This window comes from Eucalyptus grandis, chromosome 8, assembly GCF_016545825.1.
Source record: "Eucalyptus grandis isolate ANBG69807.140 chromosome 8, ASM1654582v1, whole genome shotgun sequence".
In the NCBI taxonomy this organism is placed as follows: domain Eukaryota; kingdom Viridiplantae; phylum Streptophyta; class Magnoliopsida; order Myrtales; family Myrtaceae; genus Eucalyptus; species Eucalyptus grandis.
This window is the reverse complement of record NC_052619.1, coordinates 56,720,224-56,745,626: the sequence shown is the minus strand read 5'-3', so window position 1 is coordinate 56,745,626 and position 25,403 is coordinate 56,720,224. Positions and strand designations below refer to the sequence as shown.

The following is a 25,403-nucleotide window of genomic DNA, read 5'->3' as shown; positions in this document are numbered from 1 at the left end:
GATGTGTTTGTTTCGAAAAAAATTCTTAATAGAGGAAAATGTTTTTCTCGAAAATTATTTTTTAAGAAAATTATTAATTTTTCAGTTGTTTAGTGGTGTGTTTAAAAGTGAGACTGAAAAAGTTTATTGATGTTCATATCTTATTATAAAAATTTATTATCTTCATTATAATTATTTTGTGATCTAATGTTAGATATTACGATGATATGGAAATTATTATATCAGATATTAATAATCTACAGGATAAATTTTAATTTTTTTATCAAATAAAGCAACCTTAAAAAAGGATGTAAAACAATATAAAATGCAAATATTTAGCAATGTTAAATCTCTCGGTGGTCAAAAAGCTTGACGAGAGAATGGTTTTTCATTATTTTCTTCTCTTTTTCTCCATCTGTGTTCCTCCTTCCTGTTTGCTCGTCCTCTTTCATGTGCGCGCTGTGATAATACCACTCTAATTGACCATCACCGTCATTGCCCGCGCCCATCTCTCTCCCCTTCCCGTGCGCCCTTGAACTCGGATAGGAAGTCGCCTAAGGCCAACAATTCATCCACCGGTACTCTATCTACAATAATCTTATAACATAAATGGAATTTCATCCAACTTTTTCCAAATTACTTCCAATTTCTTGTTTCTCATTTTCCTCTTTACGTAGAGCATATTCTTATTTCGAAAATAAAATTGGTATCAACTTGCCAATTGCAATTCGGTCCAAGTCGCTGGCAAGTGGGAAGGGCTATTTTCTCCCCTTGTGACTGTTCTAGAAAATTGCGGGTCCGTGCCAATGAAGTGAAGACTTTCAAACGATTATACTTAAACCAAAAAAAAAAAAAGATGAGGAAAAACAAAGCCTTGGTCGGTTAGTCCTCCGTGGAGTGCTCTGAGCTCTCTTGAACGTCCATGTGAAGGCCTTAAAAGGTAAGCCCCTTTCGAGAGTCTATAAATAGCTCCTCGGTCCTTCATCTTCTGCATCAAACTCAAGTTCTTCCGCTAGTAAGAAGCACTTACGCATTTTCCTTCATATTCTCCCCAAATTTCTGGTTCGATTCCTTTCCTCTCCCAAGACAAAAACATGGGTGTCACCACATTTACCCAAGAATTCACCACCCCCATTGCTCCATCTAGAATGTTCAAGGCTTTGATTATTGATTCTCACAACCTGATTCCCAAGATTGCCCCTCAGGGTATTAAGAACATCGAGTTCGTCGAAGGAAATGGAGGAGTTGGAAGTATCAAGGTCACCAACTTCGCCGAAGGTTAGTTTATAATGATGCTCATAGAGTCCCATTGGTTTCCCAAATATATGAATGTCTCTTTATTTATATACCTTCTATAGAATGTTATCTGATTTTTGTATGGTATTATAGGTGGTCACTTGAAGTTCTTGAAGCACAAAATCGATGCTCTCGACACCGAGAACTTGGTCTGCAAGTACACTTTGATTGAAGGTGATGTGATATTTGACAAGATCGAATCGATTGTCTATGAGGTTCAATTCTTGGCTTCGAGCGACGGTGGATGCGTTTGTAAGATGACTAGTGAATACCACACTAAAGGGGATGTGGAGCTTAAGGAAGATGATATCAAGCAAGGCAAAGAAAAGGCTATGGGACTTTACAAAGTTGTTGAAGAGTACCTATTGGCTAACCCCAATATTTATGTTTAAATCACAACTTCTTGTGCCATTTCCGTCATGTGTCATTTTGAATTTATTTCCCTTATCTGTCACTATAAGGGGTATGCAAGCGTGATCTATTGTAATTTTTAGTGCGATTGAATTGTAATTCTAGGTGTTATCAATAAATTTCCATTGGAATTGTTGATGTTTTAATATCAGATTGGAGTGAAGAGTTCTCATAATTGACTCTTCACTCTTTCATTTTCATGTTTCCTATATTGATGTCCCGATCATTCAAATCAACAAATCATCCAGTGTTAACTCCTAAATTTCACCTGCAAGTTCATCATGCATTTTTTTTTTCTGAATGAAAATCGGTTCCAAAATCAAATCTGCTGGTTACAGCGGACCCTGGTAACGAAACGTCAGTTTGTATGTTCACGCATTCCTTGCTCCACATCGCCATTAAAAACTAGAGTTACTATGCACAAAATGAACCCTAGTCATTTTGCATCAATACACTAATCTTTAGGTGTTATTATGCTTCGATTAGTGTAATCGTGGTCTATTTGTGTTCAATCGTTCTATTTATTGTGATCTTAGTGATTAATCATATTGCCGTTAGTGTATGTGAAAGGGTGGCACAAAAAGCATGTAATGAAAAATTACAGAAAAATAGCATTCTCGGAGGTAGTAATTTTAAGTAATGTTTTGAGTCCATGTTTAATTTCGCGTTCTCCTAATCTAATGCAAGCCATAGCTAGAATTTTTAGTATAATATAGACGCTAGATCATGTCATTTTGCGTAATTAAAAAGAAAAGAGTTGGCAAAGAGAAAAGATAAAAAGAGTAGTGTGGCGTATAGTTTGGATTGTTGTTGCTATTACTTAGCTAGTTGGTTTGTTTTGTCTAGTTCATGATCGTTTCATGTTATCTAGTTTGAGGTATTGGCATGATTAATTTATGAAACTAGTCACTGGGATCTTGTCCCGTGATATGATAACAAGATCATGTACTTCTTTGCTTGACACCATGTTGGGTTTACTTTTCTCACACTTTACATTCCGTCTTCTACATTTACATGCTTACTTCAATTTGGCGTGTTGTTTATTTTATATGTTTGACAGATAGCCCTTTTTGCTCACCTAGTGAAATGTACCTAGGAGCTTAAAATTTGATAAGACCACTTGAATCACATTTTCGATTACACTGTAAGTTTAGGGTACTACAAGGGCACTAATTAGATAATTAGCATAACCATAGAGCTCGTGAAAATTGAAACGACCTTCCCCCGACCAAAAAGCAAACGACCTTCCGAGTTTTACTTGGTCCCTAACCGGCCTAAAACAGGTAACTGGTGACTCCGAAATGAAGAAAAAAAAAAAACATGTTAATCATAATGAACCGAGTCAACCAATTGCTGCAAATTGACAAAGTCTGGGAGAATCCGTGCCGAGTGTTATGATAACTTTGTAAGAAGCTCTAGCTGCTCTCACTTAGCAAGCCATCGCCCTGACGGACGCCTAATCCCCATATCTTGCATCGGGAGAGTCGCAAAGCCCAGCTCAAGATGTTTACACTCATTTAGTTAGTCACAGGGCCCAGAACTGAAACGACAACAAATCGAGCACCAGCTGCTGATAACTTTAAGAATTAAAAAAATTATGTCTGCCCAACTTCCAGCATAACTTTTGCGTGCGTACGTGTTTTGAAACTCTGGATTAGGGCGGATGTGCAAAGGATTAAGAATTACCGATTTCTAATGCTCGCGGTAGTAATTAATTCGGCATCGTACAGGGTATGCCTGCATCTTTCTACAAGACACCCTGGTCGGTGTCCGCGATATACTGATACATGGGGAGTTGACCCTGAACCTTCATCGAACTTAGGGATAGGCACAGGATGGGGCAGGGCCGGAGAATGGCGACGTCGAGAAACTAAAAATCAAAGCATATGAACCAGGAGTAGGACACGTAGGAAAATTAGTAGCAACGGCCACAGACAAAGGTCCAGTTTATGTGATTAATCAAATCTTGTGGACCCATCGCGGGAACCACATAATTCAACGGATGATTTCATTGGATCAACGATGCACCCGATGAGTTCTCCAGCGTGTAAAGCTATTTCCAGCTGTGGGTCGAAGGAAAGTCCGTCTATGCAAATTGGGAGTTTCAAATGATGTGCTAAATAATTTTCCGTAGTACGTAAGTCAATCTCCTACAATGTGAATATACATGTTCTTTCATCTAGAAGTGGGGCCAGTCCAAAGTGGAGTGCTACCGATAGAGATCCAACTTGAATTCTTCGTCAGCGAAAACAACTGCACCATTCCACACGCATCTCCTAGAATCTATAAATACCCATCAAGTTGTTGCTCAACATCTTCACAGCAAACTCAGCAGTCTTCTTCTGCCTTCAAGCAAATCTTTTTCACGTTGCTCCTCCATTTTCAGATCTTCACTCTTAAAATCAAATATGGGCATCACTACCTTTACCCAAGAATTCACTACCCCAATTGCCCCATCGAGAATGTTCAAGGCCTTGATTCTCGATTCCCACAATCTCATCCCCAAAATTGCCCCCCAAGGCATCAAGAGCATTGATTTCATTGAAGGAGATGGAGGAGTTGGAAGCATTAAGCAGACTAACTTTGCCGATGGTAACTGTCATCCTTAATTTGTGATGCGCATACACATATTTGTCCTTCTTATTGGTTTCTATTGTAATGATTCTAAGCAAGACCTTCAATTTATGTCAGGTGGCCACTTGCAATATTTGAAACATAAGATCGATGCTCTCGATTCTGATAACCTCGTCTGCAAGTATACCTTGATTGAAGGTGATGTGATTTTTGATAAAATTGAATCTGTTGTCTATGAGGTCAAATTTGAGGCTTCAAGTAATGGTGGATGCATATGCAAGATGTCCAGTGAGTACCACACGAAAGCTGGTGTGGAGCTTAAGCAAGATGAGATCAAACAAGGCAAAGATAAGGCTATGGGGCTATACAAGGTTGTCGAGGAGTACCTTTCGGCCAATCCCGATGTCTATGCTTGATGCGCCTTTTAATTAGACCATTTGTTTTCGGCAAAAACTCTTTGGGTTTATACATTAATGTTTTCTTTTGGGCCATGTTGTACGGAGTTTGCTTTGGGATCCAAGTCGTGGCTCTTAAGCTCTTCCGGCATTTATCAATTGGAATAAATAAGTTTCTTTGGTAAATAATAATGAAGTTTTATATGACTACAATTATTTTTTTATTCACTTATGATCCGTCAAGTTTAGGGCCGCACTCCCGACCCGCACTTATCAGAAGACGCCCAAATTGTTGAGGGAGATTAATTAATCGTCAATGAGAGAAATTGTGCCTTTTGCTTCCAGAGGAAACGGGAACTTGCAGCGAAAACCATGTAACATAAAAATAAAAATAAAAAAAATAATGAACTCAGGTGTGAGCTCAATGTTAGGTATGGTCCTCCTTAATTAAGATATCTTTCACCTCTAAAATTATCTCAACTCGAATCTCTAATGATCGCCAACCAGTTCAAACGCGTCTTTCACCTATTATCTCCTTCCGCACTTGGCAACTGAAGAGATTCACAGGATTCCTTATTAAGTTTAAGATTCCAATACACATCGGAGACCAACCAATCAATCATTTGTTTGGACGCATGATAGAAATCCGATACTTTCAACTAAGAGATCACCAAGTGGGAGCTCAACTCAGAACTAGTCAATTTATTCAATTCCACTCACCCTCACTCAAAAGTTGAAATCAATAAATTGTGGGCCAACTAGTATATATAACTACTTCACTCCACATCAATTATGTAATGTGATATTTTTCTAATATAATTCATATGTGTATCTCAATAAGAAGACAGCCAGTAGGGCCAAAACAAAGCGATGAGATTGTGCTAACTGGTTGAGGAATACCTTTTGGCAAATCCATATATCTATGCATTAATTGTTGTGATGTCGTGCTTCGCTTTGAGGGTTTAATTTAGAGTTCTGACTTAGAGTAACTAATGTCTTTCTAGATTTTTTTTTTTTTAATGAAAAATAGTTATGATTGTGCGCAAGTCAATGATATTCATATAAATAAAGTTGATGGGTTTTTACGATGGTCTCTATAGCATCGTGGGCCAATGCCATGAGTTGATCCAAGAAAAGAGAAGAAAAAGAAACAAAAAACAAGCGAAGCTAGAATTTTCAAGAGATTTACAGATTATTTGATACAGATTCTCGCCATCAGCTTTCGCTGTAAATGGGCTGATGCAACTTTGAAGCGTTCGGAAAACATCTCACAGCTGCAGTTCCTCCAAAATTACAACAGTTTATGTCAACTTTTATGAATTTTTTTACTCAATTTTGAGGGGTTGCAGTTTTAGAACTTGTATTACCAAACATAAAAGTTACGACCCTTCATGACACAACGGCTACAATTCACGTATAGCTATATACAAGCAGGCTCTTATTATAGTCCGGAGGAATCAAACCAAAGAACCGACCCCATTCAACAAGCATTCGAGTTAGACTTGTAGCTATTTTAGAGGAGTTTTGTTGCTATTTATAGCGGAACTCCTGGGTTCCATACACCAAAAAACTTTTAAAACTGTTCGATGATGGTAATTTTACGCAAAACCTTGATTAATTACTATATTGTTGGAAGCAAAAATTGACTGGTAAATTACTTGTCCGACAATTTGTTAATTCCGACTTGCCATCTTTTTCTAATTACTAACCTGCTTTAGCAGTTTGACCAAAAAACTGCTTTTAGCGGATAAAAAAAGGACTGATAAATTGTTAATAACTAACTACTTTTATCTACTAGATCAAATCTCAATATTAGGTATAGCATCAACCGAATGAATCGGAGTGATTGCCAAATTATAACCCTGATCTTCAATTTGTAAAGGCTTAAATTCTACGGCATATTTATTTTTTTGGGCTCTTAACCTAGCCCAACATTTGTGTTCATTGTTATGTTCGTATTCTCAACTAAGATTTAATATACCTTTCTCGGCCTTTTTGGGAAAAAAAATAAATAAAATAATTCCTGAGAATAGTTTTGTAATAATGATTCCATAACTTGCTTTTTCAGACAGAGATATCTGTATCATATAAGTTTAAGTTGTCATAGAGACAATTCCATTACAGGTCATACATGTGGCAATTTGGTATCGAACGAATCACAATATTCCCTCAAAAGTTTGTAATTATAGAACAAATATAATATCACGCCATTCATATTGGACCTTATTCTATGAATCCATACCTAAAAGCTGTCTGATAAAGTTTGTCATCTTCCCAATATGAAGTGGTTACAATGTCTGAATGAGACTTCCATAAATCATCACATGCCAAAATTATGTATGCTCAACCCATTTTCTATTAGGTCCGAAATGGCAGACTAATCAACTCGATCTTATGTTATTTAAAGTAGCAATTTTATATTCTACGTTTTTCTTTTTCCCATTGAAATACAGTCACCCTCTCAACATATAATTTGGGTTTTTGTAATATTTTTCAGTGTATTAATACTCGACCACAATTTTTTTTTTTTAAAACCTAAACTGCTACACAAGATGTAGAAGTTATCATGCAGTTTGTTGGTAGACTTTTAAAGGATCTAAGATTGAAGTAAATCAGACCACTTAATATAGTTTTCAACCGAGCTCCAGGTACCATGGTGATTGTTATCTAAATCATTTACATGCGGTAGCTACAAGGGCAAAGAGAGAAAAAGTGCATGATTTTTCTTACATTGACTCGGGGTCCAACTTTTCCTTAGGTTAATTAATTTCAAGTAGTAAATTAAACTTTGGACGCGCTTGTTTTGTGAAAAAAAAATACTTAATATAGGACAATGTTTTTCTTAAAAATCACTTTTAAGGAAAATTACTAGATTTTCAGTTGTTTAGTGGTGTATTTGAAAGTGAGATTGAAAAACTTTACTGATATTCATTACAATTACTTTGTGATCCTAATGTTATATGGAAATTCTTATCTAAGATATTAATAATGAATAGGGTAAATTTTAATTTTTTTTAATTGTCAAAATAAAGCAACCTTAAAAAAGTATGTAAAAAAATATAAAATGCAAATAATGAACAAAATATTGAATCTCTCGGTGGTCAAAAAGCTTGACGAGAGAATGGTTTTTCATTCTTTTCTTCTCTTTTTCTCCATCTTTGTGCTTCTCCTTCCTCTTTGCTCATCCTCTTCCATGTGCTCTTTGTGGTAATACCACTCTAATTGACCATCGCCCCCGTTGCCCACGCCCATCTCACTCTCCCCCTCTCCACGCGCCCTCAAACTCAGATCGGAAGTCGCCTAAGGCCGACTATTCACCCACCGGTACTCTATCCACACTAATCTTATAACACACATGGAATTTCATCCAAATTCCTACGAATTACTTTCAAATTCTTATTTCTCCCGTTCCTCTTTTACGTGGAGCTGCTTCTTAATCCAAAAATAAAATCGGTACCATCTTGCCAATTGCAGTTTAATAATTTTGCATCATTGACGTATGTGTTAAGTCAGATACTTCCGTCCAAGTCGCTGGCAAGGGAAGGGCTATTTTTCTCCCTTGTGACTGTTCTAGAAAATGGCGGGTCCTTGCCAATGAAGTTAAGACTTTCAATAAATTGAAAAGAAAAAAAAATGAAAAGAAGAAGAAGAAGAAAAACAATGTTTTGGTCGGTCAGTCCACCGTGGAGTGCTCTGAGCTGTCTTAAGATCCATGTGATGGCCTTAAAAGCTAGCCCCCTTTGAAGAGTCTATAAATAGCACATTGGTTTTTCATCTTTTGCATCAAACTCAAGGTTTTGCGCTATCACTCATACTCCTTCATATTCTCCCCAAATTTCTGGTTCAATTGTCTTTCCTCTTCCAAGACAAAAACATGGGTGTCACCACATTTACCCAAGAGTTCCCCACCCTCATTGCTCCATCCAGAATGTTCAAGGCTTTGATTGTTGATTCCCACAACCTCATTCCCAAGATTGCCCCTCAGGGTATCAAGAGCATCAAGTTCGTGGAAGGAGATGGAGGAGCTGGAAGCATCAAGGTTACCAACTTTGCTGAAGGTTAGTATACATATCAAATGATGCTCGAAGAGTCCTATTTGTTGCACCATCATATGAATGTCTCTTTATTTGTGCACCTAATATAATGTTATCTGATTTTTACATGGTATTATAGGTGGTCACTTGAAGTTTCTAAAGCACAAAATTGACTTCCTCGACACGGAGAACTTGGTCTGCAAGTACACTCTAATTGAAGGCGATGTGATATTTGACAAGATCGAAAAGGTCGTCTATGAGGTTCAATTCTTGGCTTTGAGCAACGGTGGATGCGTCTGCAAGATGATTAGTGAATATCACGCTAAGGGGGATGTAGAGATTGAGATAGCTAGTATAAGCGCCTAGAGGGGGGGGGAATAGGTGCACAAACAATTTATCGAGATACAGAAGCGATTCTTGGCAAATGATAGAAAGGAAGTTTGTTATGAAGTGCGATCAAGCTAAAGAGAGTAAGGAAGAGAAAATTAAACACAGAGTTTATAGTGGTTCGACTTATTCCAAGCCTACGTCCACTCTTCCGCACTGACAGCCCACCGGCTGGATTTCACTATAATCAAAAGAGAAGTTACAGCACAGCTTTACCTTGATTCCACAGTGTAGATGTTCTACCACACCTCCTCAAGGTTTCTCACAAATATAGACTCTCTTTTGTATACAAGTATTCGCTCAAAGTGATTGTCTAAACAAAAAGGAGCTTCAGACTTTGGAATTCTTCTATCGCGCACTCTTCAAACAACTAAGATCTTCTTCCTTATATACTCCTTTATGCCATCATACCCGTTGACACTTTCCAAAGGAATTCCTCCAATCTACCCGTTGGACGGAATCAATTAGGAAGATTGTTCGAGCTATTAAAGGAACGTGTTGATAGCCTATCAATCCTATTCGCCCATACAATCAGAATCTCGGTTTCCATAAGTAAAACATTCCAAGAATATTTAGGCAATCATCGAATCTTCAATCATCGAATCAATCTCGATCAATCAAAGGATTCTGTTACGTCTTCTCCAGCCACGAGATCTTCTCCAGTTTATAAGATTAAATCCTTGACAGAACATCCAGTTCTGGATAACCTTTCTTCAACGAATTAGAGACTGTCAATGAGGATAGACTTTGAGTCTTGAGTCTAGCTGTCCGAAAGTCTTCAGACTTTAAATAGCAGAGTCTGCAAGCCTTCAGACTAGACTGATGGAAACGTTTTGTCAACTTCAAAACACTTCAAGAAGATTTCTCCAACAGAGATCAATGAAGAAGATATCAAACAGGGCAAAGAAAAGGCTATGGGACTCTACAAAGTTGTTGAAGAGTTCCTATTGGCAAACCCTGATGCTTATGCTTAAATTGCGTCTTCTTTTGCCAGCTCCATGATGCTTCATTTTGTCCTAATTTGCCCTAGCTGTCGCTACAAGGGATATGCGAGTGTGATCTATTATAGTTCTAAGTGCAATTGAATTGTAATTTTGGGTGTAATTGAATAAATTTGCATTAATATGGTTGATGTTCTACAAGTAAATTGATCTAATATCATATTAGAGTGAAGAGTACTCAATAATTGACTCTTTAGGTTTTCATTTTCATGTTTCCTTGAATGATGTCCCCATCATTCAAATCGACAAATCATCCAATGTTGACACTTGAATTTCGCTAGTGAGTTCATCATGCACTTTTTTGAATGAATATTAATTCCGAAATCAAGTCAACTGGTTACAATGAAATTTGAGTCTTGTTAAAAAGTTAAAAAAAAAAAAAAAGTTAGTTTATATGACCACGCATTCCCTGCTCCACATCACCCTTAATAACTAGGGTCATTATGCACAAAATGAACCCTAGTCATTTTGCATCAATATACTAATCTCTAGGTGTTATTATGTTTTAATTAGTGTAATTGTGGTCTATTTGTGGTCAATCGTTCTATCTATTGTGATCTTATGATTAATCGTCTTGCCGTTAGCATATGTGAAAGACTGGCACAAGAAGCATGTAATGAAAAATTACAGGAAAATAGCATTCTAGAAGATATGGTGGTAGCTTAGTGTCAAGTTATAATTTCAAAGTAATGCTTTCAGTCTAAAACATTGTTCTAACCTAATGCATGGTGTAGCTAGCGTTTTTAGTATAACATAGACGTTAGATCATGTCATTTTGCGTAATTAAAAAGAAAAGAGTTGGTAAAGAGAAAAGATTAAAAAAAAAGAAAAGAAACAAGAAGAATAAGTTAGTGTAGCGTTTAGTTTGCAATTGCATCTAGGGATAGGATTAATTCGTTAATTGCATTTTTGTTACTATTACTTAGCCAGTTGGTTCGTTTTGTCTTGTTCATGGTCATTTCATGTTATCTACTTTGAGGAATTGACGTGATTAATTTGTGGTATTGATCACGGGAGTCTTGTCTCAAGGCTTGATGATAAGGTTATGTATATTTTTTGCCTGATACTATATTATTTTTTGCCCTCCTGCACCACCACTCCATCTTTTGTAAGGTGCTTGGCCAATACGTCGTAGTTGCGCACCTCTAAAGCTTAAAACAGTTTATCGCGACTTTCAGAAAACTGTGTTACTCAACGTCGAGGTTCTGCAATTTTAAAAAACGTGTACTAAGAAATATACAGAGTTTCCACAGTTCATAGCACAAGACAACCGCAACTCAGCTACAGCTTGAGCAGGCTCTTGCTATAGACCGTGGGAAACAAAACCGACCCAAGCCCAGTAAGCATTTGGGTCAGATTCGTAGCTATTTTAAGGAGGCTTTGTTGCTAAGTATAGAAGAATTCCCGCATCCGATGCATCAAAAAACAAAAAGCTGTCCCATATTGGTAAATCTTATGCAGATGCTAGTGAATTACGTTCTCGTTGGAAGCAAAAAAGTGACTGCTTAGTTGCTTGGCTGGCGACTTGTTAATTCGGATCTGCCAATTTTTTCTAATCTAAGTACAGCCTCAACCGAATGAATCGAAATGATTTGCCTAGACAAAAGCCTGATCTTCAATTTGTAATGGCCTACGTTCTATAGCATATATATATTTTTGGGCTTGTAACCTGGCCCAACATTCCTGTTCTTTGCTATATTCCTACTCTGGATTAAAATATTTCATTTGTACCTTTTTCCGAAACAATTAAAAGAAAGTTCACGAGAATGGTGCTGTGACAATGTCCCCATTACTTGCTTTTTCAAGCAAAGATATGTACAAGAAAATGACACAAATGATCTATGAATTTTAATTTAATATGCAATGTGGTTCCTGAACTTTTAATTTGTTTAAGGCGGTCCATGAACTATAACCAAATGTGTAATGTGGTTCTTAAACTTTTAGTACATATTCAATTCAATAACCAAAATATACGAAAATATCAAATATTTTCCTTGAACTTGAATTTTGAAATGACAATATTAAATATTTTAATATAGTTAAGGAACTAATTGAGCATATATCAAAAGTTTAATTAGTGCATCGAAAAAATAAAAATTCAGATTCTTACCCAAAAAAAAAAAAAAAAATCAGAGATCACATTGCATATTTTGTTACAAATTTAAGGACTATTTATTTCATTATCCCTATATGTTTAGTTTGCTACTAGTCATGCATGTGGCAATTTGGCGTGGACCGATTCGCGATATTCCCGCTAGAGTTTGTCTTCATCGAATAAGCCAGACACGACGCCATTCATTGAACAATATCCTATGCATCCATACCTAAAAGTTGTCTGATAAAGCTTGTCATCTTCCCATCATTAAAGTGGTTGCGATCTTTCGGTAAGGCTTCCCATCAACCATCACATGGCAAAATTACAAGTCCGATATAATGGTAAACTAATCAACGCCATCATATGTTATTTAAAGTAACATATCTATCACTGGGGAGAATTACCAAAAAAGTCCTAAACGTATTGCGGTGTCTTGGAATTCGGTCTAAACATTTTTTTTTTTTTTTTGCCAATTTAGTCCTAAACATTTTATAATTGTGCCAATTAGTCCTTTAGGCCAAAATTGGCCGGGCGGAGCTGACGTGGGCGCCGGCCGGAGACAACTGGCCGGCAAACAATTTTTTAATAATTTTTTAATAATTTTTTAATAATTTTTTCGATTTTTTTAAATTTTTTCAATTTTTTTTTTTTTTTTTTTTTTTTTTTTTTTACCTTTTTCTTCTTCCTCGGCGAGGGCCGGCGAGGCTTGCCCCGCCTGCCATTGGCGAAGGCGAGCCTCGCCCGGTCAAGGCGAGGCTTGGCCTCGCCCAACCATGGTGAGGTCGAGCCTCGCCCGGCCAAGGCGAGGCTCGCCTTCGCCGGTGGTCGACGGGGCGAGCCTCGCCAGATCTGCGGCGACGGCGGCCTCGCCGGCCACACTAGCGAGGCCGTAACCAGATCTGGCGAGGCTCGCCTCGCCATGGCCGGGCGAGGCCGAGCCTCACCTTGGCCGGGCGACGACGTTTGCCCGCCGTCGCCGGGCGAGGCTCGCTCGCCGGTGGCCGGCGGGGGCGAGCCTCGCCGGTGGCCGGCGAGGTCAGCCTCACCAGCCTCGCCTCTAGCGGCGCCGGCCGGCCGAGGAAGAAGAAGAAGGTAAAAGAAAATTTAAAAAAATCAAAAAAATTAAAAAATCGAAAAAAAATTAAAAATTATTAAAAATTGTTCACCGGCCACTGTCTCGGGCCGGCATCCACGTCCACTCCGGCCGGCCAATTTTGGCCGGAAGGACTGAATTGGCACAATTATAAAAAGTTTAGGACTAAATTGGCAAAAAAAAAAAGTTTAGGACCGAATTGGCAGACAATTGCAATAAGTTTAGGACTTTTGGTAATTCTCCCTTCTTTTCTGGTCCTATTGATATGTATTTGGCTGCCCGACGTATAATTTATTTTTGTAATAATTTCAAGTTCATGAATACTAACCCACCAATTTATTTGAAATCCTAAACTACTGCACGAGATGTAGAATATATTATTTGAAACAAATACACCAGGAATCTTGAGTGAAATATCACAATAAAATCTCTCTAAACCACATATAACAAAATTCGTAGGAGCTTCATTCTCTTACTTTATTTTGTGCAAAAATTTCAATAAAACCCATACATATGCCATAGGAGGAATATAAAAATAGTCATTGGAAAGAGAGAGCATAAATATCTATCATGTCTCAAATTTACAATAATTTGAATTTAATTCGAAAAATTACTTGAATCCCTCCTGAAAAATTGTTTTTTTTTCTTTTTGTTGTGTTAAGCAACTGTTATTAATAAGATTTTAATCTATAAACTGGCCAATAAACAAGTACAATATTCCTCAAAATTTGTTTAGCTAAGGGAAGAGAATATTCTTCAAATTCCGGTATCAATTATTTTCATTTGCAGCTAGTCGGTAGACTTGTACATGATTAAGCTTTCAACGAAGGCCCGGCTACCCCACTGTTATCTAAATCAGTCCAAAAGGACAAGGAGTGACGGTGCGTGATTTTTCTCACATTGACTTGTGGTCAACTCTTTTGTAGGTTACTTTAGTTAAACTTCTATTTAAAAAGTATCTTATGTAGCGATGAATATCAGCCATTTTTATTGACATGGGATCACTGTCCAGCTACCGTATCCATTTTTTTTTTTTTTGACAAGATTTCGACTCTTAAATGGCTGTTTGGCACAATTTTTAAGCAACAGTTTCAACTATTAAAAGTGGTATTGTGGCTTCTAATTATAATGTTTGTAGAATTGCCATCTTCTATATTTAAAGGGTAATTGATCTTGAATTAACCCTGTTAAGACCAGAACATGAGCATATTAAGCTTTAATGATTAAGATGTGCTCTCATTTGCTTTTTCTGCTTTTCCTTTTTGTTTTTCTCTTCTTCTTCTTTTTCTCTTTATTATGTGTTTCTCGTTTCTCTATCATGTGCTCATTGTCGTGACACCACTCTAATTGATAAAGGGTAAATTTATGCCTTGAATCAACCCTATTAAGACTAGAAAATATTAACCTTTAATGATTGAGATGTGGTCTCGTTTTCTTTTTCCACTCTTCCTTTTTCTTTTTCTCTTTTTCTCGTTATTTTATGTTCCTCATTTCTCTTTCCTCATCCTCTTTTTTTTTTTTTTTTTGTCCTCCTTTCTACTCTACACTCCTCTCGGATCCTGGGGCTTTCGAAACCCACTCCTGAAACTTACGCGCCCCCACCTCATCCTCTTTAATGTGCTCATTGTCATAACACCACTATAATTGAATGGAATGTCATCTGACTTTTTATGAGTTACTTCCAATTTCCTGTTTCTATCGTACATATTTCTGTCCAAAAATATAAATGATACCAGATTGCCTATTGCAAAATAAAAAAATCATCATCAACGTTTAAGTTAAGTTAATAATTCCGTCCAAGTCGCTTGCACGGGCTACATTTCCTCCCCGCGTGACACTCTAGAAAATGGCGGGTCCATGGCATGAAGCGAAGACTTCCAAAACATTAATTTTTTAAACCAAAAAAAGGAAGACTAAAAACAAAGTCTTGGTTGGTCAGTCCACCATGGAGTGCCCTAAACTCTCTTAACGTGAATGTGAAGGTCTCAAAAGCTATCCCTTTCAAGGTCCACCATGGTTATTTATCTTCTCCATCAAATACAAAGTTCTTGCACTAGTAAGAAGCACCCAAACACATTCCATTTTTTCTCCAGTTCTCTAGGTCAATTCTCTTTTCTCCCCAAGACAAAAACATGGGTGTCACCATATTTACCCAAGAATTCACCACCCCCATTGCTCCACCGAGAATGTCCAAGGCTTTGATTGTTGATTCCCACAACCTCATTCCCAAGATTGCCCCTCAAGGTATTAAAAGCATTGAGTTCCTCAAAGGAGATGGAAGAGCCGGAAGCATCAAGGTCACCAACTTCGCCGAAGATTAGTATATATACCAAGTGATGCTCGAAGAGTCCCATTTGTTGCACCACTATATGAATGTCTCTTTATTTGTCCACCCCTTTATATGACATTATTTGATTTTTACATGGTATTATAGGTGGTCACTTAAAATTCTTGAAGCACAAAATTGACTTCCTCAAACAGAAAACTTGGTCTACAAGTACATTTTGATCAAAGGCAACGTGATCTTTGACAAGATTGAAAAGGTCATCTATGAGGTTCAATTCTTGGCTTTGGGCAATTGCGGATGCATATGTAAGATGACCAATGAATACCACACTAAGGGGGATGTACAGCTCAATGAAGAAGATATCAAACAGCGCAAAGAAGAGGCTATGGGACTCTACAAAGTTGTTGAAGAGTTCCTATTGGCGAACCCCAATGCCTACGATTAAATTGCATCTTCTTGTGCTGTCTCCATGGTGCATCATTTTGCCCTAGTTTTCCCTATTTGTCGCTCCAAGGGATATGCGAGTGCATTACATTGTAATTCTGACAATGATTGAATTGTGATTTCGGGTGTGATTGAATAAATTTGCATTGTAATTGTTGATGCTTTATGAGTAAATTGATCTAATGTTGGATCAGAGTGGAGTACTAAATGATTGACTCTTTCAGGTTTTCATTTTCTTGTTTCCTTGATAATGTGTTATAGGCTTTTGGGTATTATTTCGCCACGTTGTCTTGTTCGCGCACTTTTAATGCTTTAGTTATGTACGTATGAACCTTCTTCACGAGAAAGTGAAGATCGTATAATGTCATTTTCATTTGAAAGAAGCATCATCGGATATTGTTAATAATCATGCATTTCTCTTATCCTAAATGTTTTCATGCGGGACAGAATTCAAGTAGTGGGAAATAACATAAACAAGTTGGGCAATGGCTATCTGCAGTAGATAATGCTCGGCATATTCGTTAGTTTTTTGCAAATGTGATCTTAGTTAATGTCCAGATCACTCAAATCATCCAGCTCAAGATTTATCCATTGGTGTAGTTAGTGATTGACCCATCACAGCTCCCAGATATTGAGAGCACACAATAAAAGTTCAATACCTTCATCTAGGAGATCACCCAGAGAAAGAGATATTGAGAGCACACAATAAAAATTCAATACCTTCATCTAGGAGATCACCCAGAGAAAGGCAAGTCCGAACTTATCAATAGATTCAGTTAGACTCACCTTCATTAAAAACTTAAGCCAATGAGTTATAGTCAATTAGGATGACATATTAACTACTTTACACCACATCAATTATCCAATGTGAGACTTTTGTAATAAAGTTCACACATGTATCTCAATAATTTCTTCATTATTTCATGTGACATGAGCAATGATCAAATCATTCATCTCCCGCATAACAAATGGAACCGAACCATATCACAAATTCAAAGGAGATTCAACCTCTGAGTTCTTTTTCCCCAAAAGTTCCACTAAAGCACCTAACATATGCCATAGGAGGAATAAATATCTATCATATCTCAAATTTGCAAATTTAATTTCTAAAACTACTCAAATCCCTCATTTAAAACTGATTTTATATGTGAAGCAACTGTCACTCATTTCATCTATAAACTGGCCAACAAAAGGAGACAATCTGAAACAAGTACTATATTCCCTAAGATTTGTTTAACTGAGGGAAGACCATATTCTTCAATTTCGGTATCAATTCATTGAGATATTAAAGCTGGATCAATTTTCATTTGCAGCTTGTCGGTAGGCTATTACAAGATCTAAGAATAAAATAAGTCGAATCAATTAATCAATTTTTAAGGGGGCCCGTGTACCATCCTGATTGTTATCTAAATCTTGTTGCATGTGGGTACTGGTCGCTCAAAGGACAATGATAGAGAAGATGCTTGATTTCTCTTACATTGACTTGTGTTCAACCTTTCTATAGGATAATTAATTTTAAATGAAAAGTAGAGCTTTTTTCGGTGGGAGAGATGAACATCGATCATCGGTTCATTATCCAATTACCGTCTCCAATTTATTAACAAGACATCCACTATTAAATGGATGTTTAGTACAATTTTGAAAGGGGTGGTGCAGCTTTAATTATCATTTTTGTAAGATTGCTAAGTTCCAAATTTAAACGGTACGCTTATGTCTTAAATTAGTCTTAACACATGTGCATATAAAATTTTAATGACCAAGACGTGTTCTCCTTTGCAATTTCCATTTTCCCTTTTATTTTTCTTCTCTTTTTACCGTTTCGTTGTATACTTCCTCTTTCCTCGTCCTCTATTGTATACTGGTCATATAACTACTCTAATTGACTATCACCGCCATAATTCGCACCCATCTACACCCCCCCCCGGGCCGCCCCTCCCCCTTCAAATCTCAGATCGGTAGTGGCCTAAGACCGACAAATCATCCATTGACTCTTATAATATACATGGAATTTCATCCGACTTTTAACGAGTGAATTCATTTCCAATTCCTTACTTCTCTTTTTCCTATTTTACATGGAGCAGTTTCTTCATTCGCCGAAATAAATATATCTCGTACCAAAAATGAAAGTAATACCATCGTGCCTATCGGAATCCAAGGACTTCGCATCATTAACGAATTAGTTGAAGTCGACAATTTGGTCCAGATCGCTGGCAAGGGCTGTTTCTCTCCCACTGGGGGTCTCTAGAAAATGCGGGTCCATGGTACGAAGTGGACGCTTTCAAAACATTGATTTTTTAACCATAAAAAGAGGAAGAAAAACAGTGTCTTGGTCGGTCAGTCCACGATGGAGTGCTCTAAACTCTAAACGCCAACGTGACGGCCTAAAAGCTGAGTCTCCTGTCAAGAGTCTATTAAAGCACCCCGGTTCTTCATCTTCTGCATCAAACTCAAGCTCTTGCACTAGTAAGAAGCGCTCACACATATTCCTTCATATTCTCTCCAAATCTCTTGTTCAGTTCTCTTTCCCCTCCTAAGAAAAAAACATGGGTGTCACCACATATACCCAAGAATTCACAACCCCCATTGCTCCATCAAGAATGTTCAAGGCTTTGATCGTTGATTCTCACAACCTAATTCCCAAGATTGCCCCTCAAGGTATTAAGAGCATCGAGTTTGTTGAAGGAGATGGAGGAGCCGGAAGCATCAAGGTCACCAACTTTGCTGAAGGTTAGTTTATTATGAGATGCTCGACGAGTCCCATATGTTTCACAATTATATGAATGTCTCTTTATTTATTCGCCTACTATACAAGGTTATCTGATTTTTATGTGGTATTATAGGTGGCCACTTGAAGTCCGTGAAGCACAAGATTGATGCTCTCGATACCGAGAACCTAGTCTGTAAGTATACTTTGATCGAAGGTGATGTGATCTTTGACAAGATCGAATCTGTTGTCTACGAGGTTCAATTCTTGCCTTCGGGCGATGGTGGATGTGTCTGTAAGATGACTAGTGAGTACCACACTAAGGGTGATGTGGAGCTCAAGGAAGAAGATATCAAACAGGGTAAAGAAAAGGCTATGGGACTCTACAAAGTTGTTGAGGAGTACTTGTTGGCAAACCCTGACATCTATGCGTAAATCGCAACTTCTTCCTGTGCCGTTTCCATCATGCGTCAGCTTGCTTAATTTTCCTTTTTCTGTCACGATAAGGGATATGCAAGTGTTTGTACTGTAATTATGAGTGTGATTGAATAAGTCTCCATAGAACCGGTTGATGTTCCACGGGTAAAATCGATGTAATATCGGATCGGAGTGGAGAGTTTTCTTGGTTGACTGGCTCTTCACGTTTTCATTTTCATGTTTTTTATCCTATGAGAAAATGATGTGACCGTATAATATCATTTTCCAAAAGTTTGAGATCTTTTCGAAGAAGTGGTGGGAGATCATCTAATAAATTATTCACAAGATATCCTTCATAATTATCTCTTTTCCTTATCCTCAATGCTCTTGAGCTTAACAGGATTCAAAGTACTAATAAATAACATAAATAATTTGGCCACTGGCCATCTCAGAATTCACACTACATGGTGGTGCTTGGCATATTCGCTAGAAATTCTTTTTTTGCAAATGTAATCTCAATTGATGTCCCGATCGTCCAAATCACATACCAGCCAGCTCAAGATTTATCCATTGATTGCATTCGTGATGGACCCATCACAGGCCCTAGAACTAAAACGACCACAGATCAACCGCTGCTGTTGATTGCTGAAGACTTGAACAAGTCAACATGGGTTGAAACTTTGGAATGTGTAATGAGAATTATGCAATCCCCTTTTACCCGTCCTACACGAAATTGAACTTCCACACAAGATGTCATTATAGTTAATAAATAAGTTTCATGTGTCCATGTACTATGACACTTTGGGGGTATGTACAATGGGTGACATATTCAACATTCAAAATAAGAATACAAGTGTTCAGAATAAGGTATATGTGCATATCTAATAGTAACTTAAACCTACACATAATAACATTGACAATATATACGCACTTGTCCCTATCATTCCACATATTTAAATATGATAAATTTGTAAAGAGAGAAGATACTAAATCGTTTAGTCCATATGTATTTGTTTAAATATTCCTCGGGGTACCTTGTATCTTTCTACCGAAAACCTTGCACGAGGTATGGGGTACATGGTAATTGGTGCGAATGACCCCAAACCTTGAACTTAGGGATGGGCACGAGGTGGGGCAAGGCCCGGGAATAGCGACGCCAAGAAAAAGAAAGCAATGATAGAGTGTGTCTACCATAGATGGGACAGCATGTGGAAAATCATTAGTGGCATACAAAGCACAGAGTCCAGTTCATATGATCCATTGGATCTCATAAATCCCGCACGAGACCCGCACGATCAGGCCTATGATGTGCATTGGACAAATAGTACCAATCACATCCGAAAGTTATCCCTTGCATGAGGCTGCTTCCAGCTGTGATGGCAAGAAAAGTCCGTCAATGCAAATTGAGAACTCTAAAGGAGGTGGGTGCTAAATGTCTAGTCAATTCCATCAAATATAGTAGGCAACACAATTGACCCAAAATCGTCCCCTTTTGTGTATTTCCAGCTTTCATAGTCCTTGACTCCTGATTCAAATTCTCACTTATTCCGAGGGCTTATTTGGAAATTCATTTTCCTAGCTATGTTTGTCTTCGCAATTGCTTGGTCCTTCGAGTTAGGGCTGGCCCAACATATTGGGCTTTTAGTGTTACAAGTCCGTCGGGCTTTCAAAGGCACAACACCGACGTGGGTCGGTGGCCGCTGACGCAAACCAATTGATGCTCCATCTTGGGCGGGGGCAGTCTCCTATCTAAATCTTCTTTTCTGCGAATATCAAATGTCCATTCTTTTGAGAGGAAACACCGGTATAAATGGAGTCTCATGCCTCATGCCATCAATTACATAAGGCCCAAAAAGCCTGTTATCTAGTGTTGTTGGGGTGGGCCCCACAAAAATCAAATGAGCCGGCTAATGCAGCAGCCCCTTGAACCACACCCAGTGTTTTTATAAAAATAGTGTCCTATCTTTGTTTCTTATATCAAATACCATCCTCACATTTCTAAACCTATAATGTGCACCTCGGCTGACCTCGAAAGGCCCATTTGCTCTCGGCACAATCGAAATGTACACCGAAGGCCCACTCCCACTGTCTCTCTCTTTCTTTCCACGCCCTTTCTCTCTCCTCATGCGTGGCCATCGACCCACACCCATAACAACTCATCATAGCCTGATTTCAACCCCGTCACCACTTCATGACTCAGCTTCCGACGACCTCGTCATGCATGTTGACCTTCTCCTTGCCTTCGTCTCCATTGTGGCAAGCTCACCTTTGAGCTCGCGATCGCTAGGGCTATCATACCAGGTTGCCCTCGAGCTTGCAAGGCTTGCGGCCGGTGACGCAACCCTCTACAAGAGAGCTCCTGAGCTCTATAGTAGAGCTCGGCCACGACCACCAACCACTTGATCTAGCCTTGAGTTTGTTAAAAATTTTATTGTCATTCTTTTGGTTCCAACAGAGTTTGCGACCGTTGCGCCCCTCATATTTGAAGTCGAAAGCGTTCGTGACGGCCTATGGAGAAGCAATGGTGGTGCGCACGGTGGAGAGAAGAAAGACTACTGGTCGGCCTATAGTTTCAGTCTGTCAAGTTGGGGAAGAATATTTTTGGGTTTTTTTTGGGGGGTGTAATTTGGGAAATAAAATGGCAACTTGGTAAATTATGTGTGGGTGGAAGACGCAAATTTGAGATTCAATGCAGAAAGTAGGAATAGTAAATGTAGGTTTTGGAATGGATGAGAGTAATTGATATGGAAAAGTAAAGTTGGTTTTGATTTATGTAATATTTCCTGCTATTTTTACAAAAAAATATTCCATTTTATACTTTTTTCTTTTTATACAAATCGACCATAAACTATTTCGATTATTTTCTCATAATTGCATCAACCAAACATTTTTTTAAATAACATTTTGTGACTAGTGGTTAGACAGGAAACATATATCTCTTCCATAGGATCATTTATAACAGGAAGTAAGAAGTCAAGACTACTAAAAAGATTTAAGTTTTATTTTAAGTAAATAATACTGTAGATATTGGTTTTAGGTGTCTTCAAGAAAGGAATAATTCATAACATCCATCAAGACTCCAACAATCAACATTATTTAATAATACTGTTCAACTCCAATAATACGCTTTATCAATCAAAAACCAAACCTCATTTTATTCTTCTTAAGTTATATTAGTTCATCATGCAGATTTTTTTTTTTTTTTTGGCATAAATTAAATTGATCTTCAAATCGAATAGGCTAAAAGATCTCTCCCCCACTACATTCCTGGCTCCGTCGGGAAGCACATGTTTTCTCCCTTTGGAACGGCTTGAAACTTTCAGATTTAGAACATGCATGGAACAAGTCAATAGTCTACCCATGATGCATATGGGGCGGCCATTTTTTAATCTTTAGTTTCAGAATCATTTAGGAAAATTCTTATACATGGCCACTAGCTAATCGTATTATTAATCTTTGAGTACGTCAACGCCTGATAATCTTTCAAATTTTTGTAAACTGATGTGGTCTGAGGTAGCCCCATGAATGATTCTCTTACCAATATGATATTCGACGTCAAATCACCCAGTGGTTAATTGTAAACTACCCTTTTATAATCTGGATAATTCAAAGATTGAATCAAGGGTAAGATGAAATAATTTGGATTAAACTGTTTAGCATGATGAAGCAAGAGAAAATCTTTGTTACTGTACTAATGAAGAAGAAGGTGTACAACAAAAGCGACTTGTAACTGCCCCTAATAAAAATACGAGAATTACCTGGCGGAATGAGATGACAGTAACAAATATCAACCGGTCAACGTCAAAACCACGATTCATCATCGGAAGAAAACATGTTTTACTTTCATAAGAAATTGAAGTGTAGAATTAGATTTTAACATAGTACTTATTTCTAGTAACTAAGTAGGCCCGTTAAAGACTGGTTTTGAGTTGACCCATCGTTATCCAATTCATACCCAACCCGAGCTAGGCTCCATTATGACCTATATTTCAAATTTCAAGTGATACATACGTAATCCACTCCATTATGTTTGGGTCAAAAGATGGGTTTATAACTTATATTGGTATCGCTAAAATTAAGGGTAAATCTTGAATTGGAGCATAGAATAAGTTTGTTTGCTTGTCAAAATGATGAACACGCTTAGACCGGCTTTCACCAAATCAGAGTTAAATTCATGCACAATCCCGACTCCCCTAATGTGCCTTTTAATTTATTTTTGCAGAGATATTATCAACCCCTTTTTCCTTGAAGTATTTTGTGATTTTTTTCTTGTGTCGATCCTTAAAAAAATCTATACACGTTTCTGTCCAACAATAAAGCAACGATCCAACAACCCCGACGAAGTCAAATCTCCAATTTCTTCCCAGTTAAGGTTCGAGATAATTCTGATGGCATGTCCTGATCGTGCGCGCCAGCTTCTCGTAAAAAGTATGAGTTCAATCGGTTCCTAGGAAGAATATGAGCCAAGATTACAGATCATGCAGTTACAATATGAGCTCAACTTGCATCGTGGACCAACTTCATAGGATGAATGCTTTGACTACTATAAATAATGAAATTATAAATAAATAAATCCCTCAAAAGAAAATAATAATACCTTCTCTATCATGTTAGAACCATTCAAAACTGTTTAAAAAAATTAGAGAGGCACCTACTCCCGTGGGTCCATATCCAAGGAGGACACTATCTAGCACGATCACCTTCATGTCCAATCTATAAAAACCTTCAACTTCTTCGCTCAAAGTGCACCATTCAACAAGATCAGGAGTCGATTCAAATCCAAAAAGAAGAGACTCTAGCTCTCCAATTTTTCCTCTTTTACTTTGTCGAAAATTCTTGTTAGAATATGGGTCTCATCACTTACGATATGGAGATCACCACCCCGATTCCGCCAGCTAAGATGTTCAAGGCGTTTGTTGTCGATGGCGACGAGATATTCCCAAAGATCCTCCCTCAAATCTTCCAAAGCATGAATATCGTCGAAGGTGATGGAGGGCCCGGAACCATCAAGAAGATTACCTTTGGGGAAGGTTAAGAACTAACACAAGATCTCAATATATTTATTGGACCATCCAAACGGTTATTTAGTTTTTCATTAGAAAAGGAGTTTATGTTAAGGTATTCAATTTTAAAATTACAGCTTCGTTTAGTAGATTAATTAAGTTACTCGATCAGTTCACAGTGGTTACATAAAATTACATAAACAATGAGTTATAAAGAGACTAATAGATGATCACTCCAAGTAAATTTCAAAAATGAATAGAGAGCCTACTAAAATAGTATATATTTTTTAGAGTGACTGCAGAAATCTTTTCTAACATTACAAACCTAAAAGGGGAAAAATCCCCGGCAAGAAAGTGAAAAACTAATTTCGGTTCATCATTAATATATGTGCAAGTGAAATTTTCTAATATTCGATCCATTGATTGCAATTGCAGCTAGTCAATTCAAGTACGCGAAACACATGGTCGATGCCCTAGACAAGGAGAAGTTGACATACAGCTACAGCTGGATCGAGGGCGATGCCCTGATGAACATATTCGAGAAAATCTCGTACGACATCAAGATTGAGGAGGGCCCCGATGGAGGATCCATTTGCAAGAACACCAGCAAGTACTACGCCATCGGTGACATCCAGTTCAGCGAGGACCAAATCAAGGATGGCAAGGAAAAGGTGCTGGGCTTGTTTAAGGCTCTCGAGGGTTATCTCTTGGCGAACCCTAATGCTTGCTAAGAACGTATACGTGCGTGGTCATGACAATCTATTACCAGAAGATTATCGATCTTATGATGTCTCCTGAAAGGGTGCGTGTCCCTTCATGGTTTTTTTTATTTTCAATCTTGGTTTTATGTTCATAAGAAGGAGCCTCAGGCTTGCCTTCTGGCAAGTTCTAGAGGTCGTTCTGTTGTGTGAGTATTTTGAGAATGGTGTATTGTCATCAAATAAATTCAAGGGAAATCATCTTTCTATTTTCTTAGTGTTCCGATTACTTTGCTCCTTAATTTGATACATTAAAGCAAAGAAGGTAAAAGGTCAACCATCAGAAGGTGTATATGCTCTTCATTCGTACTATAATTGGCATATCCATCCGAATATTTTAATTTTACTAAGTCAACTATATTACAGATTAGCTAACAATCTATATATCGGAGAATAATTCGTACTTCGGTTATGGAAAAGTGGCTATATCCTGGAGTTCTTAAATAATACTGATGACCTTCATTTCTATATTACACGCAGTATTAAAACTCCAATTTGTTTGTTAATTTTCATTATAATATGCTG

At 37.8% G+C, this 25,403-nt stretch overlaps 6 protein-coding genes across 6 annotated transcripts; all 6 read left to right on the top strand.

Annotated features, from left to right (window-relative positions):
• Window positions 1-987: 987 nt before the first annotated feature.
• LOC104415187 (major strawberry allergen Fra a 1.06) lies at window positions 988-1,837 on the top strand. The gene is made up of 2 exons (XM_010026439.3): window positions 988-1,257; window positions 1,369-1,837. The coding sequence occupies exons 1-2, from the start codon at window positions 1,074-1,076 to the stop codon at window positions 1,665-1,667; spliced, it is 483 nt and encodes a 160-aa protein (XP_010024741.2). The 5' UTR covers window positions 988-1,073; the 3' UTR covers window positions 1,668-1,837.
• Window positions 1,838-4,014: 2,177 nt separating this feature from the next.
• Window positions 4,015-4,865, top strand: LOC104415186 (major allergen Pru ar 1). Its single transcript, XM_010026438.3, has 2 exons — window positions 4,015-4,278; window positions 4,378-4,865. The coding sequence occupies exons 1-2, from the start codon at window positions 4,095-4,097 to the stop codon at window positions 4,674-4,676; spliced, it is 483 nt and encodes a 160-aa protein (XP_010024740.1). The 5' UTR covers window positions 4,015-4,094; the 3' UTR covers window positions 4,677-4,865.
• A 3,588-nt stretch (window positions 4,866-8,453) lies between these two features.
• Window positions 8,454-10,169, top strand: LOC104415185 (major allergen Pru ar 1). Its single transcript, XM_039298871.1, has 3 exons — window positions 8,454-8,713; window positions 8,829-9,022; window positions 9,937-10,169. Exons 1-3 carry the CDS (start codon window positions 8,530-8,532, stop codon window positions 10,048-10,050), a joined length of 492 nt encoding a protein of 163 aa, XP_039154805.1. The 5' UTR covers window positions 8,454-8,529; the 3' UTR covers window positions 10,051-10,169.
• A 5,228-nt stretch (window positions 10,170-15,397) lies between these two features.
• On the top strand, window positions 15,398-15,997 carry LOC104417534 (pathogenesis-related protein STH-21). The gene is made up of 2 exons (XM_010028791.2): window positions 15,398-15,509; window positions 15,747-15,997. The coding sequence occupies exons 1-2, from the start codon at window positions 15,398-15,400 to the stop codon at window positions 15,995-15,997; spliced, it is 363 nt and encodes a 120-aa protein (XP_010027093.2).
• Window positions 15,998-18,340: 2,343 nt separating this feature from the next.
• LOC104415184 (major strawberry allergen Fra a 1.06) lies at window positions 18,341-19,473 on the top strand. The gene is made up of 2 exons (XM_010026436.3): window positions 18,341-18,723; window positions 18,837-19,473. The coding sequence occupies exons 1-2, from the start codon at window positions 18,540-18,542 to the stop codon at window positions 19,133-19,135; spliced, it is 483 nt and encodes a 160-aa protein (XP_010024738.2). The 5' UTR covers window positions 18,341-18,539; the 3' UTR covers window positions 19,136-19,473.
• Window positions 19,474-23,852: 4,379 nt separating this feature from the next.
• Window positions 23,853-25,095, top strand: LOC104415183 (major allergen Pru ar 1). The gene is made up of 2 exons (XM_010026435.2): window positions 23,853-24,147; window positions 24,556-25,095. Exons 1-2 carry the CDS (start codon window positions 23,964-23,966, stop codon window positions 24,849-24,851), a joined length of 480 nt encoding a protein of 159 aa, XP_010024737.2. The 5' UTR covers window positions 23,853-23,963; the 3' UTR covers window positions 24,852-25,095.
• Window positions 25,096-25,403: the final 308 nt, after the last annotated feature.

Coding starts and splice junctions, on each gene's coding strand:
- LOC104415187 (XM_010026439.3), top strand. CDS start 1,074: ATGGGTGTCACCACATTTACCCAAGAATTCACCACCCCCATTGCTCCA. Junction 1,258..1,368: donor GGTCACCAACTTCGCCGAAG/GTTAGTTTATAA, acceptor ATGGTATTATAG/GTGGTCACTTGAAGTTCTTG.
- LOC104415186 (XM_010026438.3), top strand. CDS start 4,095: ATGGGCATCACTACCTTTACCCAAGAATTCACTACCCCAATTGCCCCA. Junction 4,279..4,377: donor GCAGACTAACTTTGCCGATG/GTAACTGTCATC, acceptor AATTTATGTCAG/GTGGCCACTTGCAATATTTG.
- LOC104415185 (XM_039298871.1), top strand. CDS start 8,530: ATGGGTGTCACCACATTTACCCAAGAGTTCCCCACCCTCATTGCTCCA. Junction 8,714..8,828: donor GGTTACCAACTTTGCTGAAG/GTTAGTATACAT, acceptor ATGGTATTATAG/GTGGTCACTTGAAGTTTCTA. Junction 9,023..9,936: donor AATATCACGCTAAGGGGGAT/GTAGAGATTGAG, acceptor CACTTCAAGAAG/ATTTCTCCAACAGAGATCAA.
- LOC104417534 (XM_010028791.2), top strand. CDS start 15,398: ATGGGTGTCACCATATTTACCCAAGAATTCACCACCCCCATTGCTCCA. Junction 15,510..15,746: donor TCCCAAGATTGCCCCTCAAG/GTATTAAAAGCA, acceptor TTCCTCAAACAG/AAAACTTGGTCTACAAGTAC.
- LOC104415184 (XM_010026436.3), top strand. CDS start 18,540: ATGGGTGTCACCACATATACCCAAGAATTCACAACCCCCATTGCTCCA. Junction 18,724..18,836: donor GGTCACCAACTTTGCTGAAG/GTTAGTTTATTA, acceptor GTGGTATTATAG/GTGGCCACTTGAAGTCCGTG.
- LOC104415183 (XM_010026435.2), top strand. CDS start 23,964: ATGGGTCTCATCACTTACGATATGGAGATCACCACCCCGATTCCGCCA. Junction 24,148..24,555: donor GAAGATTACCTTTGGGGAAG/GTTAAGAACTAA, acceptor TTGCAATTGCAG/CTAGTCAATTCAAGTACGCG.